This window comes from Tachyglossus aculeatus, chromosome 4, assembly GCF_015852505.1.
Source record: "Tachyglossus aculeatus isolate mTacAcu1 chromosome 4, mTacAcu1.pri, whole genome shotgun sequence".
In the NCBI taxonomy this organism is placed as follows: Eukaryota; Metazoa; Chordata; class Mammalia; order Monotremata; family Tachyglossidae; genus Tachyglossus; species Tachyglossus aculeatus.
The window spans coordinates 118368208-118385553 of NC_052069.1; the positions used below are offsets into that span (position 1 = coordinate 118368208).

Below are 17346 nucleotides of genomic sequence, written 5' to 3' on the forward strand. Positions count from 1 at the left end.
CAGCTAAAGCTGGCAAAATTATGAGAGGGTCATGATTTCCGCGGAAGCTCTGTTTCACGGGGGCTCTCTGGCAAAGTCCCAGTCTTTGCTTCCTGGGATATTTGACGGTAAATGAGATGTGAGCCCCATATGGGACAGGTTCTGTATCTCATTTGCTCCGCCTGCCTCGTACTTAACAACACGGCAGACATTTAACAAATACCACAGTAACACTATGGTATTCATTAATCAATCAATCAATCCATCAATCGTATTTATTGAGCGCTTACTGTGTGCAGAGCACTGTACTAAGCGCTAGGGAAGTACAAGTTGGCAACATATAGAGACAGTCCCTACCCAACAGTGGGCTCACAGTCTAAAAGGGGGAGACAGAAGAAAAGCAACGTGGCCCAGTGGAAAGAGCCCGGGCTTTGAAGTCAGAGGTCATGGGTTCAAATCCTGGCTCCGCCACTTGTCAGCTGTGTGACTTTGGGCAAGTCACTTCACTTCTCTGGGCCTCAGTTACCTCATCTGTCAAATGGGGATGAAGACTGTGAGCCCCCCCGGGGGACAACCTTATCACCTTGTAACCTCTCCAGTGCTTAGAACAGTGCTTTGCACATAGTAAGCGCTTAATAAATGCCATTATTACCATTATTATTATTAAGCTCCGACTAACTGCCCACCCCTGCTTTTATTATGATGAAGATTATTATTGTTGTTAGTAACATCAGCATTACAGGAACATAATTCAGATTTCTTCTCATGTTTACATTTTTGAAGCAGTAATCTTTTTAAGCGCTCAATAAATACGATTGAATGAATGAATGAAATGAAAAAATATGATGGAATTAATTGGATGAATGAATGAATGAATACATACCACTGATTGATTGATTGATCAGGTGAACCCCTGAGCCCCCTGGAAGCAGCGTGGCTCAGTGGAAAAAGCCCGGGCTTTGGAGTCAGAGATCATGGGTTCAAATCTCGGCTCCACCATTTGTCAGCTGGGTGACTTTGGGCAAGTCACTTCTCTGGGCCTCAGTTCCCTCATCTGTAAAATGGGGATTAAGACTGTGAGCCCCACATGGGACAACCTGATCACCCGGTAACCTCGCCAGTGCTTAGAACAGTGCTTTGCACATAGTAAGCGCTTAATAAATGCCATAATTATTTTTCGGACGCTTAGTAAGTGGAGATTGGATTTTTTTTTTTTCTGGGAGGTAATGCGATTGGAGTGTGGTCTGAAGGGTCTTGGATTTGGCCTCGCTTTTCTTGCTTTAGGTAAAATCGCTCTTTTCTTTGTCAATTTCAAAATCAGTGCAATGGAGCCAGCACCCTCTGGTGGCTCGGTGTCCATGCTTATGATTTAGTTCAGGGGGTTTTTCCTGTGCAAGAGACATATTAAAGGGGTCCCTGCATTTAAAAATTGTTAATGCAGGAAGGAACAGCCCATAATAAGTGAGAGCAGAATTTGGGGAGACTGGCGATGTTCTTTCCCCTGAGATAATGGCGTTTATTAAGCGCTTACTATGTGCAAAGCACTGTTCTAAGCGCTGGGGAGGTTACAAGGTGCTCAGGTTGTCCCCCGGGGGGCTCACAGTCTTAATCCCCATTTTACAGATGGGGGAACTGAGGCACAGAGAAGTGAAGTGACTTGCCCAGAGTCACGCAGCTGACAATTGGTGGAGCTGGGATTTGAACCCCTGACCTCTGACTCCAAAGCCCGGGCTTTTCCCTCTGAGCCACGCTGCTTCTCACCGACTCACAGGCTCACTGCTGGGATTTTGGCAGGTCACAACTAGAAGATTTAGAGGTTAGTTAAGAAAGAATTGAGTGACAGCTAGGGTTATGCAGTGCAGGCGGAAGTCAGCGGGAGATCTGTACGAAGACGGAGGATAGCCTTGTTTTGAAGACGATTACAACGCAGTTCGGCTGAAATAGACTTAGAGGATCTCAGAAGAACATTTCCAGTCCTCTATTTTGTCATTTTCTTGGTATCGAATCGCTCCCGAGGAAAACTGGTTCCAGTCCTAGGAGGAGGTTATGTGGCTGTCTTTGTTGATAAATTGTGCTGCGGTGATCACAAATACTGACTGCAAATACTGATGGCACACTGTCCTCTAGACTGAAAGCTCACTGTGCGCAGGGAACATGTCTGCCACACCGTTGTGTGGTACTCTTCCAAGTGGTGAGTTCAGTGCTTTGCACATAGTAAGCGCTCAATAAATGTCATTGATGATGTGCTGCTAAAGCAGTGGTATAAATGCACACAGTCCACTTCAGGGTCAGCATAATAATTATAATAATTGTGGTATTTGTCAAGCGCTTACTGTACTGAGCTCTGGGGTAGATACAAGATAGGGCCCACATGAAGCTCACGGAGTAAGTAGGAAAGAGAACGGATATTGACTGTCCATTTTGCAGATGAAGGAACTGAGGCACAGAAAAGTGAAGTGACTTACCCAAGGTCACACAGCAAGCAAGTGGTGGAGCTGGGATTAGTATCCCGCCTCTGCCAATTGTCAGCAGTGTGACTTTGGGCAAGTCACTTAACTTCTCTGTGCTTCAGTTACCTCATCTGTAAAATGGGGATGAAGACTGTAAGCCCCATGTGGGACAATCTGATCACCTTGTATCCTCCCCAGCGCTTAGAACAGTGCTTTGCACATAGTAAGCACTTAACAAATGCCATCATCATTATTATTATTATTATTATTATTATTCAGGTTCTCTGACTCTCCAGCCCATGCTCTTTCCACTAGGGCAGACCGCTTCCAGGTCTGGGGGGTGGGGAAAGGCTCTACTTTAGGATTTCCACATATTACTAATAATAGATAATCATCATCATCATAATTGTGGTATTTGTTAATTGCTTACCCTGTGCCAAGTGCTGGGGTAGATACAAGATAATAGTGTCAGACTTAGTTCCTTACGTGGGGCTCACAGTCTAAATAGGAGGAAGAACAGGTATTGAATCCCCATTTTACAGATGAGGAAACTGAGGCACAGAGAAGTGAAGTGAGTTGCCCAAGGTCACACAGAAGACACATGGTGGAGCAGGGATTAGAACTCAGATCCTCTGCCTCTTAGGCCCATGTTCTTTCTACTAAGCCACCCTGCTTCTTCGATTTGGATGTTCAGGAGGCATAGCTTGGCAGAGGGAAGGATGTAGCGTGCCTCTCCCTTATGGGTAGGGACCGTCTCTAGATGTTGCCAACTTGGACTTCCCAAGCGCTTAGTACAGTGTTCTGCACACAGTAAGCGCTCAATAAATACGATTGATTGATTGATTGATTGCCAACTTGTACTTCCCAAGCGCTTAGTGCAGTGCTCTGCACACAGTAAATGCTCAATAAATACGACTGATTGATTGATTGACCCTGGGAAAGAAGGTGGTGTTCCAATGGGACAGAACTAGTCAGAAAAAAAAAACAAGAAAAAGAGCGATAGGGAGAGAAAGGAGAGGACACTGCAAAGCTATTTATTGTACTTGAAAGGGAAATTTCAGGAAAGAAGTTGGATAAGCTAAAACTGAACATGGAGGGGTTACTGAGGAGTCCCACAGTGAGGCAGCCCCCTTCCTCCCACCAAATACTGCGGGAGTGAAGCTCCCACCCTCCGAAGATCTCTACAGAGAAGCTGTCCGGGTGCTGTTGGTGAATAGAGTCCAGGCCTCGGAGTCAGAAGAACCTGAGTTCTAATCCCCACTCCAGTACTTGTCTGCCTTGTGACCTTGGGTAAGTCACTTCTCTGGGCCCAGTTTCCCCATCTGTAAAATGGGGATGAAGGCTGGGAGCCCCATGTGGAGCATGGACCGTGTCCAGTCTGCTGATCCCATTGCTTAGTATAGTGCCTGGCACTGTAATAATAATAATAATAATAATAATAATGGCATTTATTAAGTGCTTACTATGTGCAAAGCACCGTTCTAAGCGCTGGGGAGGTTACAAGGTGATGTTGTCCCACGGGGGGCTCACACTGAATCCCCATTTGACAGATGAGGGAACTGAGGCCCAGAGAAGTGAAGTGACTTGCCCAAAGTCACCCAGCTGACCCCCAAAGTCACCCAGCTGACAGTATTGTTAAGCACTGTAAGTGCTTAACAAATACTATTTTAAAAAAAGGAGAAGAAGAAGGTGGGAGCCACTGGCCCGGAGCCTCACATCACTGGGACTCCAGGCTCCATCATCATCATCATCATCAATCGTATTTATTGAGCGCTTACTATGTGCAGAGCACTGTACTAAGCGCTTGGGAAGTGCAAATTGGCAACATATAGAGACAGTCCCTACCCAACGTTGGGCTCACAGTCTAAAAGTTGGGCTCACAGTCTAAAAGGGCTCCATGAGAAGAAGGGGGATGGCGGAAACAACCAGGGCAGCCTCCACCCTCTCTTCTGCCCCTCGAGAGTGAAGCCACCATCCAAGAGTGGAGAATACAGGAAAGTTTTGTGCAGCTTGACTGGACCGGTGAGAACCTCCGAGAAGAAAGAGCACAGATCTGACAGTCAGAAGAACAGGGTTTGAGTCCCAGATCCACCACTGGACAGTGACAGTTGAGACCGGGAGCCCCGTGTAGGATAGGGACAGTGTCCAACCTGATTAGCTTGGTACAATTCCCGGCACACAGTAAGCGCTTAACAAATACCATCAAAAAAAGAACCAAAGAAAACCAAGCATACAGTCCCAGTGGAGGGGTCATGAAGAAGGAAGCCGGTTATGTGGCCAGAAGTGAGTTAGGACTTCAGGAAGAAATCCATTTCTGGATTGTGCATCGTGGAGCCAGCTCAGAAAGTCGGGAGAGAGACTACTTTGCAAATTAAAGTTCCTGCAGAATTGGAAAGGAATTTTCGCCAGTCGAATGAAAGAAAGAAAGAAGCATGGAAAGTTTAAGATGCCTTTGAGGTTTCTTTGAATCTTCATTAAACTTTCCATAACACACGAGAGAGGCTAAGTTTGTCAGAACTGGCGGAATCTGGCAGGGAGAAAAGCCTGAGGTGGTTCAGGAAAGTTCTAATTCTCAGGCAACGTAAGCACTGCCCATCCTGCCATTTCCCCCCAAATTTCCCTTTTTCCACCTGTGCTCTCAGTGCAGAGCTCTAAGTAGTAGCAGGGAATGTCAGAGGTAGAAGAATGAGCTACTCAGTAAAATGAAAATAATAATAGCAACAATAATAGTATTTTAAAATGATATTTGTTAAGCACTTAGTATGTGCCGGACACTGCGCTAAGGGCTGGGGTAGATACAAGCAAATTGGGTTGGGTACAGTCCCTGCCCCACATGGATCTCACAGTCTTAATCCCCATTTTTCAGATGAGGTAATTGAGGCATAGGGAAGTGAGTTGCCTAAGGTCATACAGCAGACAAGGGGCAGAACTGGGATTAGAAACCAGGTCCTTCTGACCTCCAAATCCAGGCTCTATCCACTAGGCCACACTTTAGAGAATGATAAAGAGGAAATGGTCTGGGGAACATTAGGGCAGCTCCCTCTTACCTGAAAATATAATAATCATGGTATTTTTTAAGTGCTTACTATGTGCCCATCACTGTACTAAGCACTGGGGTGGATACAAGCAAATCAGGTTGGACATAGTCCCTGTCCCATGTGGCGCTCACAGTCTCATCCCCATTTTACAGATGAGGTAAATGAGGCACAGAGAAGTGAATTGACTTGCTCAAGGCCCTGCAGCAAACAGAGCCCCGCTGCAGCCCTATTGATGAGGAGAGCGACTGTGACTTAGATTTCAGAAACGAAGAGGTAGGGAAGTGCATTTAGCATTCAGAGAACCATCTTTCTTCTAATCAAAGGGGCTGTTATTGTTTTCCCATTTTATATTTGAGAAACTGAAGCCCCCGTTAAAGTTGGTTTAACCATCATCAAAGAAATTGCTCTCCTGCTCCCTGGAATTCTGCGTGCAGTCCTGCTCGCCAGCCGTTTTAGGGAAGATAGAACAGAGCTGGACAAGTACGACCCAGATGGTCAGAGGTCCAGAGGACTTTCCATATGAGCACAGGACTCCAGGCTGGGAAGACTCAGGCTGAGAAGGGGCATGGCTGAAGTCTGTAGAAATAATGAAGGTGAGGGCAGGGTGAACATCGTTGCTGTTCTCCAAATATCCCACCACCAGGACAGAGTGGTACCTATTGAAGATTGTTTTGAACTGTTTCAGCGGCATTTCAAAACAAACGAAAGGAAACACTTCATACAGCAGATGGTAAGTATATGGAATTTGTTACCGCAGGAAGTTATGTAAGAAGAAAATATCAACAAGTTCGAAGAGGGGTCTGAATAAATTCACGGATGACGGGTCGAAAATGGATTGCTAAGAGGGATTACAAACAATGAGTTTCTGGAACACGGTCTCCTAGCATCGAAGCCACCCTCACTTCAACACAGCTGCTCCACTGGGTGGGATACGTGAGAAGAATGAGCCGCGGCAGGATACCTAAACAAATGCTCTCTGGAGGGCCGTAACTGGGAAACTCAAAGCAAAGAGGAAAGAAGCATTCTAAGGACACGATAAAACAGAACTTCAGACAATACTGCATCCCAGCCGAAAACGGAACCATTTTCCGAGGGGAGTCTGGCGTGGCAAATGGCTAACAAGAAAAGGGTTACTCTCTTTTGTGCATTCGAAAGGAATAAGAAGCAAAAGAGAGAACGGTGCCAGGCACAGCAAGCATTAGGCATGACCCAATATGGAACAGCCTTTTTCTGGGCACAGCGTGGATCCCATACTGGCCCCTTCAGCCTGCCATGCTCTCATAGATGAATGTCATTTTCAGAGATGTCTTTGAATTCTCTGGACAGTACTATATATGTTAAAGGGAAATCTAGAGAGGCAGAAAGGAAAGTTTGGAAAGTAAAATGGTCCGTCCCTATCCATTATGATTTCCAAACTTTCTACTTTTCCTCTTTTTCCCAGCCCTCTCTCTCTTCTGTGTCATCTATGCATTTGGATCTGTGACCTTTGAGCATTTGATATTCATTCCACCCTCAACCCCACAGCACTTATGTACCTATCTATAAATTATAAATAAGATTATTGATTTATATTAATGTCTGTCTCCCCCTCTAGACTGGAAGCTCACTGGGGGCGGGGAATGTGTCGGCCAACTCCGCTGTATTGAACTCTCCCAACCGCTTAGTACAGTGCTCTTCATATGTAAGCGCTCAGTGAATATCATTGTTGATGATGACGATGATGCCTAAGAGGGCAACCTTCGCATGACATCCCACAGCCGCTGTAGAATGCTAGTCTGGATGGATCACTGGTCTGTTAATTAACAGCCAGTTAATCACTGATAGCCAATTTGACCTCCAGATGATTAAGCACCAGCAAATGAGCCAACCTGAGTATCTGATCGAAGGAAATACTGGGTACAGCAGAATTTCTGCCCCAGCAGTGAAGAAAGACTCTGTAAGAAAAGGCACGTGGCTTATTCATTGGGGATTCGGGATTAGATCAAATTTAACCTTTCTCTATCGATTCTTTAATTGCTTGGCGCGATTGTCATTTAGCAGAGGGTGAGTTTTCTCTGCTTGCTCTGTAGACTCCACTACTGTATGGCCAAATGGTGAAGAAGAGTAGGAAAAGGACTATAAACATACGATAGGTAGTCAAATGAAGACTGATTGCCTCGGTGAAGTGTAGTCCAGTCCCAGCAGATGGTGGACCCACGTCGGAACTCCCATGTGGTGCTAAAGCCTGCTTCTGGCCCATGGTTGAGAAGCCCAGTGCTGTCTCCCTTCTTACCCCCTCCCTAGTGCCATGTTGGCTCCCACATCTTTTCCAGCTTAAAGAACTGGAGACTGCAGAGTGGGGCCTGATCAGTCAATCAATCAGGGGTATTTATTGAGTGCTTATTGTGTGCAGAGAACTTTACTGAGCACTTGGGAGAATTAGCAGACACCTCTCTGCCCATAGTGAGCTTACAGTCCAGCTGGGGAGAGCAGTATAGAGGGGGAGACTGTTGCCACATCCATCACAGCATCCTTAATCAATTAATCAGTGGTTTTTATTGAGTACTTTGTGCAGTGCACCTAAGTGCTTGGGAGAGGCCTTGCCTTAGACCTGAGATCCTGTCCACGCCCAGGGAGGAGATCCCAGGCCACTTGCGGCCACAGGAGACTGAAGAAGAACATCTTTAGCTTGCAAACTCCCTGTCGGCAGATATTGGATCTACTAACTGTATCGCATTGTACTCTCCCAAGCATCTACCCCTGGTCTCCGCACACAATAAACACTCGATAAATACCACTGATCATTGATATTGTTCCATTCATGTCGGTTGTTATGAGATATGTGGATACATGAGGATATGAGGAGAGACTGTGAGCTCATTGTGGGCAGGGAATGTGTCTGTTAATTGTTATATTGTACTCTCCCAAGCACTTAGTACAGTGCTCTGCACACCATAAACGCTCAATAAATACGATTAAACGTATGAATTGAGTTAGCCCTAGATGGGCTATTGACCTTTTGAACTACTTCTGATGTTGTTTCCGAGTTATGTACACTCTCAGTACTTCTTGAGAGTCAGGGTTTTCTACGAGTGGTCTTGCCTCTACTTCAGATTGAAAACTCCTTGCAGGCCAGATCTGTGTGAGTTTTTCCTTGTGTTTTTCTCCTGGAGCCTACTGTGGCATTTAGTATCCTTAAAATAATTGAGGGGGTAATTATCATGATGCCGGATGATTTCCCCACCAGATTGCCTTAATTGCTCCCAAGCAGAGAGAGCAAGAGTTTCATTAAGGTGTAATTAACCTTCATCTTCTCTCACATTGCCCTCCTTGAAACTTGGAACGCTGAGCAGCAGTTGATTTTGCCGCAAGTGGTCAGTGACCTCTGATTTGCAGCCCCGTGACCTATCACTGTTCAACATGCTAGCACACGGGATGGAACGAAGGGTAGCCTTACATCATGAGTGACATGTAATATGTTCTTGCATATGGGACGTGAAGACATTCAAATCGCATCTTATTTTAAAATCAGTTTTTAAAAACCTGTGAAGCCTGCACACTCTTTAATTGGTATTGCATACGGTGCCACCGTATATTTTTCAGTTTTGAAAGATTGGCTGTGCCCTGTTTTATATGCGAATGCATAATTTTTTTTTGTTTTTTACCAACCTCTCACTGAAGAAGAGGACCTAAAACCAAAAGAACAGCAACAGCAGTTTCTGTTTGTCCTGGAAACTGTTCTGAACATTTTGACATAAGTGCTTTCACTGAATGAAGCACAGCATAATGGTTCTAGGGCCCGAGGCCCATGGACAAAATATTAATAAGCCTCAAAAAGAGAAAGCAGCTGGCATTTTGCTCTCATCTACTGGGACTCTGAGATCCATCCCTGGGGAAAAATGTATGTCCTGTACCTTGTCTAGACACTTGCTATGGGCAGGGAACTTGTCTGTTAATTCTGTTGTATTGGACTCTCCCAAGCGCTTAGTACAGTGCTCTGCACTCAGTGAACACTCAGTAATTTATGCAGGGAGGGTAAGAGAACTTCCAAAGACCATACACAGAGTCAGCACTTAACAAATGCCAAAATTATTAATATTACTGCCCATTTCTGAGAACCGGAGTTAGTTTTTGCTGTGAGACTTTGAGTTCATTGTGGGCAGGGAATGTGTCTGTTTATTGTTACATTGTATTCTCCTAAGTGCTTAGTGCAGTACTTTGCACACAGTAAGTGCTCAATAAATACAATTGAATGAATAAATGAATTTTTGCTGCCCCTCAGGCCTCCCCACTCAGATCCTCTAGACCTTAAGCTCGTGCTCTAGACTGTAAGCTCATTGTGGACAGGCAGTGTGTCCCTTTATTGCAATTTTGTATTCTTCCAAGTGCTTAGTACAGTACTGTGCACACAGTTAGCGTTCAATAAATATAATTGAATGAACGAATGAATCCTCGATAAAATGTGTGTTTTGCTTCATTTCTCTTAGGGGCTTGTCTGAACTGCGAAGGAGACAGCGAAGGAGTCCATTGTGAAGATTGTAAAGCCACTTTCTACAGGAATGCCACTGCTCCCCACTCATGCGTCCGCTGCCCGTGTTCAGAAGTGACATCTACCGGCACCTGTCACATAAGTAAGACCTGATCGGTTGTCGATCTCTGAACCTTCGTATCGACCAAGGCCAGGGTCCCAGCGTGGATCTGAGCGTACCCGTCAAGAACACCAGCAGATGACTACGAGTAGGCCAAGGGGGCTGAGGGATCCTTAGCTAAGATGAAGAAAAGGGCTTCAGGAGGTGGGACTATTCCTCGGGCCCCAACCCTGAAAAACGAAGGAGCCCACTTGTCCCAGGGTCTAAAGTTACTCCCTGGTAGGAAGCCATGTGCTCTGAGAGGAGCATTAACCCTTTCAGGCCACGTAGCCCTTCAGAGCACTGCCGCAGTGTATGTCACTGAAGACAGCATTGCAGTAAAGGGGACCTCTAAAAGTCTGGAAGAGAGAATGCTCCTCTCTAAGTTAGGATACGTGCGGAGAGAATTGCATGTTGTATTAGTCACTCTGGAGCAGCCCGTGCGTGGTAACAAAGGGGTGAAAGCCAGAGGGTGGAGGAATCCTAGAAATCTTCAGAGTAAAGAATTGACTATCTTAATCTGGCTTCCCCGATCCCGTCCTCTCATGGTTCTCCTCCTATGTCTCTGACAGCTCCTTCTCGGGCTCTTGGGCAGGCTCCTCCTCTGCCTCCCACCCCCTCACATTTGGAGGTACTTCAAAGCTCAGTTCTGAAGTGGACTCCTTCTATTATCCATCTACGCCCACTTCTTTGGAGAACTCATTCACTCCCACGGCTTCAACTGCCATCTTTATGCAGATAATTCCTAGATCTCTCTCCAGCCATGACCTCCCGTCTTCTCTGCAGTCTCACATTTCCCCTTGCCTTCAGGACATCTCCACTTGGATAGCCTTCCAACATCTCAAGCTTAACGTGTTCAACACAGAACGCCCCATCTTCCCATCCAAACCCTGTCTTTCCCTTCGCTGTGGGCAGCACCACTGTTCTCCCTGTCTCACAAGTCCTTAACCTGGGCATCATCCTTCAGTCATATTCAGTCTGTTGCCAAATCCTGTCTGTTTTACCTTCACATCTCTAGAATCCACCCCTTCATCTCAATCCAAACTGCTACCCGGATGACTCGAGCACTTAGCATATCCTGCCTTGAGTACCGTGTCAGCCTCCTCACTGACTTCGCTGCCTCTTGTCTCTCCCCTCACCAGTCCATACTTCACTCGGCTGCCCAGATCATTTTTTGAAAAACTCTATAGTGCCCATCTTCCCATTCCTCAAGAACCTCCAGTGGTTGCCCACCCACCTTCACATCAAACAGAAATTTCTTGCCTTTGCCTTTAAAGTAGTCAATCTGCTCTCCCCTCCTACCTAACCTCACGGACCCAGCCCGCACGCTTCGCTCCTCCAACGTCAACCTACTTAGTGCATCTCAATCTTGTCTGTGTTGACGTCAGCCCTTTGCCCACATCCTCCCTCAGGCCTGGAACTTGCTTCCCCCTCGCATCTGACAGACCACCATTCTCCCCAGCTTCAAGGAAATGAAACAGCGTGGTTTAGTGGCTTGGGAGTCGGGCCTGGGAGTCAGCAGGGCCTGGGTTCTAGTTCCGCCTTTACCACATGTCTGCTGTGTTACCTTGGGCAGGTCACCTAACTTCTCTGGGCCTCAGTTGCCTCATTTGTAAAATGAGGATTAGGACTGTGAGACCCATGAGGGACAGGGACTGTGTCTAACCTGATTAACTTGTATCTACCCCAGCGCTTAGAATAGTGCTTGGCCCATAGTAAGCACTTAAGTACCATAATAAGTATTATTGTTATTATTCAAAAAGCCCTACTAAAATCATTTCCTCCAAGAGCCCTGCCCTGACTAACCCGTCATTTCCCCACCCCATCCCCACTCCGTTCTGCCTCACCTAAACTCTCACTTATGCTCTTGGGTGCATACCCCTTAATTCAATTCAATTGTATTAAATTGTATTAAACACTTTGATATCCACCCCAGCCCCAAGCCCCACAGCTAGGGGTACATATCCTTTTACTCTGCATTTCCCCTATCTGTAATTTGTTTTAATGTCAGTCCACTTCTCTGGATTATAAATTTCTTATGGGCAGGGATCATGTCTCCCAAATGTATTTTTCTGTATTCTGCCAAGAACTTAGTGTAGTGTTCTCAATAAAACCACTGATTGATTGACTGTCCCTTGAAATTGGCATAATGTGTTTTGAACCTTTTGGAAGAAAGAAACCATACAAATGGAGTCCACCACGCTCCCCACCTTCAAAATCCTTCTAAAACCCCATCTCCTCCGAGAGGGCTTCCCAGACTAAATCTAAGCGTGTAATTTCACCCCTGCATTGACTATGAACTTGGCTGTGTACCTCTTAATCGCTTGGATACTCACTCCAGCCCCTCAATATTTATGTCAGTATACTTATATTCTACCATTTCCCCAATCCCTAATCTATTTGAGTGTCTGTGTCCGCCTATAGACAGTAAGGTCCCTGTAGGCAGGAATTTCGTCTACCAACTCTGTTGTGTTTTCCCAAGTGCTTAGTACAGTGCCCTCCACACAGTAAGCACTCAATAAATACCACTGATTGATTGGTTCATTGTTCTTGCCATAAGATATTTTGGGGGCCAGATTTGCTACAGAACTCTGAGGGACATGATTTCCCTTCATTTTTGAAATTTATTTGTTAAATTTGTTATAAAAATTGATCTTGCGATGACAAATGAGCTCTCAAATTATAATAAAACACTTCGCTTTATCTGGGGGCCCATACATCCGATAAAAGTTTTGAACTGTCTGGTGATGGCAAAGAAATAACTCACTGCTGTACATTGCTTCTGGGTTTTGCAACCGCAACGTTTATAGGAGCGGTTTTTCAGAGAGGTGTAACCCAGGAGACGGTCAGCTTTGAGGCATAGAACATTTCTGGAATAATGCCGTTCCCTCTACAGTGATTTTTGGAGCTGTCTCAGTTGCAAGCCTTTCCCCCGCAAAAACAGCAACAATCTCTCCATTTTCCAGAGAAAGCACAACGCCCTTCCTTTCCTCACCTCCACTATTTTTCTGGGCCCCTGTGCCTCCCCACCCCAATATATGTGCATCCTAGGGGCTGCTAGGGACTCCTTGTGTAACGGGAGCACCAGGGCCTGCCATCTTTTAGACTGTAAGCCCACTGTTGGGTAGGGACTGTCTCTATATGTTGCCAACTTGTACTTCCCAAGCGCTTAGTCCAGTGCTCTGCCCACAGTAAGCGCTCAATAAATGCGATTGATGATGATGATGATCTTTTAGAATGCACAGTGTAGCAGCGACAACGTAGCAGTGAGCTTCATTCATTCATTCAGTTATAATTATTGAGTGCTTACTGTGTGCAAAGCACTGTACTAACTGAGCTTTGTATCTCAGAAATAAAGCAAACAGATGAAAGGTTGGCAGGCTTTCTTCATTTTGGTTCCCAACCCCAAGATTACCATTCCATAACCAGGCACCACTCAGAAAATGCCTCTTCTATATCGCTGCCAGACTATATTTGATCGGTCCATCAATCAGTTGTATTTAATTGAGCACTTACTGTGTGCTGAGCACTGTACTTTGCACTTGGAAGAATAGAATGTAACAGAGTTGGTGGACACATTCCCTGCCCACAAGGAGCTTACAGCCTAGAGTGAACATAATCATCATGGTATTTATTGAGCACTTTATGTGTGCAGAGCACTTGTATTTATCTGTATATATGTATTTATGTTTGTACATATTTATTACTCTATTTATTTAACTTGTACATATCTATTCTATTTATTTTATTTTGTTAATATGTTTGGTTTTGTTCTCTGTCTCCCCCTTTTAGACTGTGAGCCTGCTGTTGGGTAGGGACTGTCTCTATATGTTGCCAATTTGTACTTCCCAAGCGCTTAGTACAGGGCTCTGCACATAGTAAGCGCTCAATAAATACGATTGATGATGATGATGATACAGTATAACAGAGTTGGTGGACACATTTCTTGCCCACAAGGAGCTTACAGCCTAGAGTGAAAATCATCATCATATTTATTACTCTATTTATTTATTTATTTTATTTGTACATATCTATTCTATTTATTTTATTTTGTTAGTATGTTTGGTTTTGTTTTCTGTCTCCCCCTTTTAGACTGTGAGCCCACTGTTGGGTAGGGACTGTCTCTATATGTTGCCAATTTGTACTTCCCAAGCGCTTAGTACAGGGCTGTGCACATAGTAAGCGCTCAATAATTACGATTGATGATGATGATGATACAGTATAACAGAGTCAGTGGACACATTTCTTGCCCACAAGGAGCTTACAGCCTAGAGTGAAAATCATCATCATATTTATTACTCTATTTATTTATTTATTTTATTTGTACATATCTATTCTATTTATTTTATTTTGTTAGTATGTTTGGTTTTGTTTTCTGTCTCCCCCTTTTAGACTGTGAGCCCACTGTTGGGTAGGGACTGTCTCTATATGTTGCCAATTTGTACTTCCCAAGTGCTTAGTACAGGGCTGTGCACATAGTAAGCGCTCAATAATTACGATTGATGATGATGATGATACAGTATAACAGAGTCGGTGGACACATTTCTTGCCCACAAGGAGCTTACAGCCTAGAGTGAAAATCATCATCATATTTATTGAGTGCTTACTTTGCACAGAACACTGTGCTAAGCACTTGTACCATATAATGGAGTTGGTAGATATGTTTACAGCCTACAACAAGCTTACATTCTAGAGGATTATAATGCATGGGGCAGTTTGTTCCCCCTAAATTCGCATGATAATGAGAGTTTTCTCTGCTGCACTGGGAACTTTTTGTTTCATTAGACGTTTTTGTTTTCAGAATTGGGTTGAAGCAATAGATCTGGTGTGATGGGAGAATCAAAAAATCATGCTTCAACAGACTGAATCTTTGAAATCACAGAGCTGCCTCTGCAGCTAGGCTCTATTCAGTTGGCTTTTAAAGGAGCCGGAAGACATTAGCTCGACTAGTCCATGATCAACCCTCAGAAAGATGTTTTTCTTTCATGTGACGTTCCAGTATTCTCTGCCAGTTTCTGCCTTTTAGCAAAAGCACCTCAATTACGTGCCTGCTTGTCTTAGGCTGTAAACCCCAAGAGGAGAGGGAGTGCACATTTTTCTTCATTGCCAGAAACCCCAACCCTGTGCGCATGAGGGCATTTAATAACTTCTTGAATAATTAAATGGTAAATAAACCTGCCGCCTCAGCCCAGATGCCGTCACCCGAGCAAACATGCATAAGGGATAGACAGGCATGATTTCATAAGGCAGCGACTTTCCGAAACAGATTGGTTTTTCTGAGACAATGCTTCCCCGCTGCCTTGGGCCACATCATTGATCTCACAAATTGGCACATTGTTCCCTCATCAGCCCGGGGTGCTTGGGCAGACTCTGTCTGCCCCGAATGGGAAGGTTCATCGTAGTCTTATTAGGGGTGAGTTTGAGTGGCCTTCCCCCGATTGAGTGGGCCTGGAAATCAGAAGGAACTCGGTTCCAATCCTAGCTCCACCACATGTCTGCTGTGTGAGACCTTGGACATGTCACTTAACTTCTCAGTATTAGTAATTACTAATAATTATGGTACTTGTTAAGCACTTACTGTGTGCCAAGCACTGTTTTAACCACTGGGGTAGATACAAGGTAATCAGGTTGTCCCACATGGGGCTCACAGTCTTAATCCCCATTTTACAGATGAGGTAGCTGAGGCCCAAAGAAGTTAAGTGGCTTGCCCAAGGTCACACAGAAGACAAGTGGCGCAGGTGGAATTAGAACCCACGTCCTCTGACTCCCAAGCCTGTGCTCTTTCCACTAAGCCACGCTGCTCTATGGGTTGCAATCAGCTTCGCAAGGTTAAAGAAATGGATGAGCATCCAGAGTGCTGCTAAAGAAGGCAATTGTTTCCAATTAACTCATAAAAATATTATTTCTAGTGTAAGTGCAGGGCATTGGCATTTGAGTATTCAAGAAGAAATACAGAGCCCCATGTGAACTGGGGTAGAAGCAGTTTCTGACCCCCTCCGAACCCCTGGCCTCAGTGGCCCCTCTGTAATTTGGTGAGCCAGTCCCGGTTGTGAGACTTGATGCCTGTGTGACAACTTTCCTTTGAAAGGTTCAAAGTCATTTTCTCAAGCAAGGCGGTTTTCTTTCAGAAAGCGGACAGCTGGAGCCCGAATGCGATCGGTGCACGGAGGGTTACACGGGAAGGAACTGCAACAAGTGTGACCACGGCTATTACAACTCCGACAGCATCTGCGTGAAGTGCGAGTGCCACGGCCACGTGGATGGGGTCAGACACCCCCAGATCTGCAAGCCCGAGAGCGGCGAGTGCATCGAATGCCTCCACAACACGGCGGGGTTTCACTGTGAACAGTGCCGGGAAGGTTTCACCCCAGGCCTCGATGGAAACAACTGCACCGAGGAAGGTAAGGCCCGGACTTTTGAGCCCAGCCCGTAGGGGAGGGAGATCCTCTCCGGGTTAAAGAGCACACTGCCTTATGCCCCTTCTTCCTCTTCTAGAAAGAATAAGGCATTACACTGTGGCTCACTGGAAAGAGCCCGTGCTTTGGAGTCAGAGGTCATGGGTTTGAATCCCGGCTCCGCCACCTGTCTGCTGTGTGACCTTCGGCAAGTCACTTAACTTCTCGGAGCCTCAGTTACCTCATCTGTAAAATGGGGGTGACGACTGTGAAGACAACCTGCTCACCTTGTGTCCCCCCCAGCGCTTAGAACAGTGCTTTGCACATAGTAAGCGCTTAACATTTATTTATTTATTTTACTTTGTTAGTCTGTTTGGTTTTGTTCTCTGTCTCCCCCTTTTAGACTGTGAGCCCACTGTTGGGTAGGGACTGTCTCTATATGTTGCCAATTTGTACTTCCCAAGCGCTTAGTACAGTGCTCTGCACATAGTAAGCGCTCAATAAATATGATTGATTGATTGATTGATTAACAAATGCCATTATCATCATCATCATTATTATTACTATTATTATTATTATTATTACTATGGCTTGCACCGCACTAAGCTCTGGGGTAGCTATCAATCAATCAATCAATCAATCAATCATGTACTAAGTGTATGGGAAAGTCCCGTATAACAGAGTTCGCAGGCATCATCATCATCATCAATCGTATTTATTGAGCGCTTACTGTGTGCAGAGCACTGTTCTAAGCGCTTGGGAAGTACAAGTTGGCAACATATAGAGACAGTCCCTACCCATGTTCCCTGCTCACCACGAGCTTACAGTCGAGAGGGGGGTGCTTAATAATTAGGTCCCGCAAGAGGCTCACCGCCTA

The 17346-nt window shown here is 45.3% G+C and overlaps 1 protein-coding gene across 1 annotated transcript in view; it reads left to right on the forward strand.

Moving 5' to 3' along the window:
- Positions 1-17346, forward strand: part of MEGF9 (multiple EGF like domains 9) — a 137040-nt gene that overhangs the window by 113404 nt on the left and 6290 nt on the right. Inside the window, exons 6-7 of the mRNA XM_038745688.1 lie at positions 9934-10077; positions 16203-16475. Of these exons, the coding sequence (XP_038601616.1) occupies positions 9934-10077; positions 16203-16475 (417 nt within the window). The remainder of the gene's footprint in view (positions 1-9933; positions 10078-16202; positions 16476-17346) is intronic.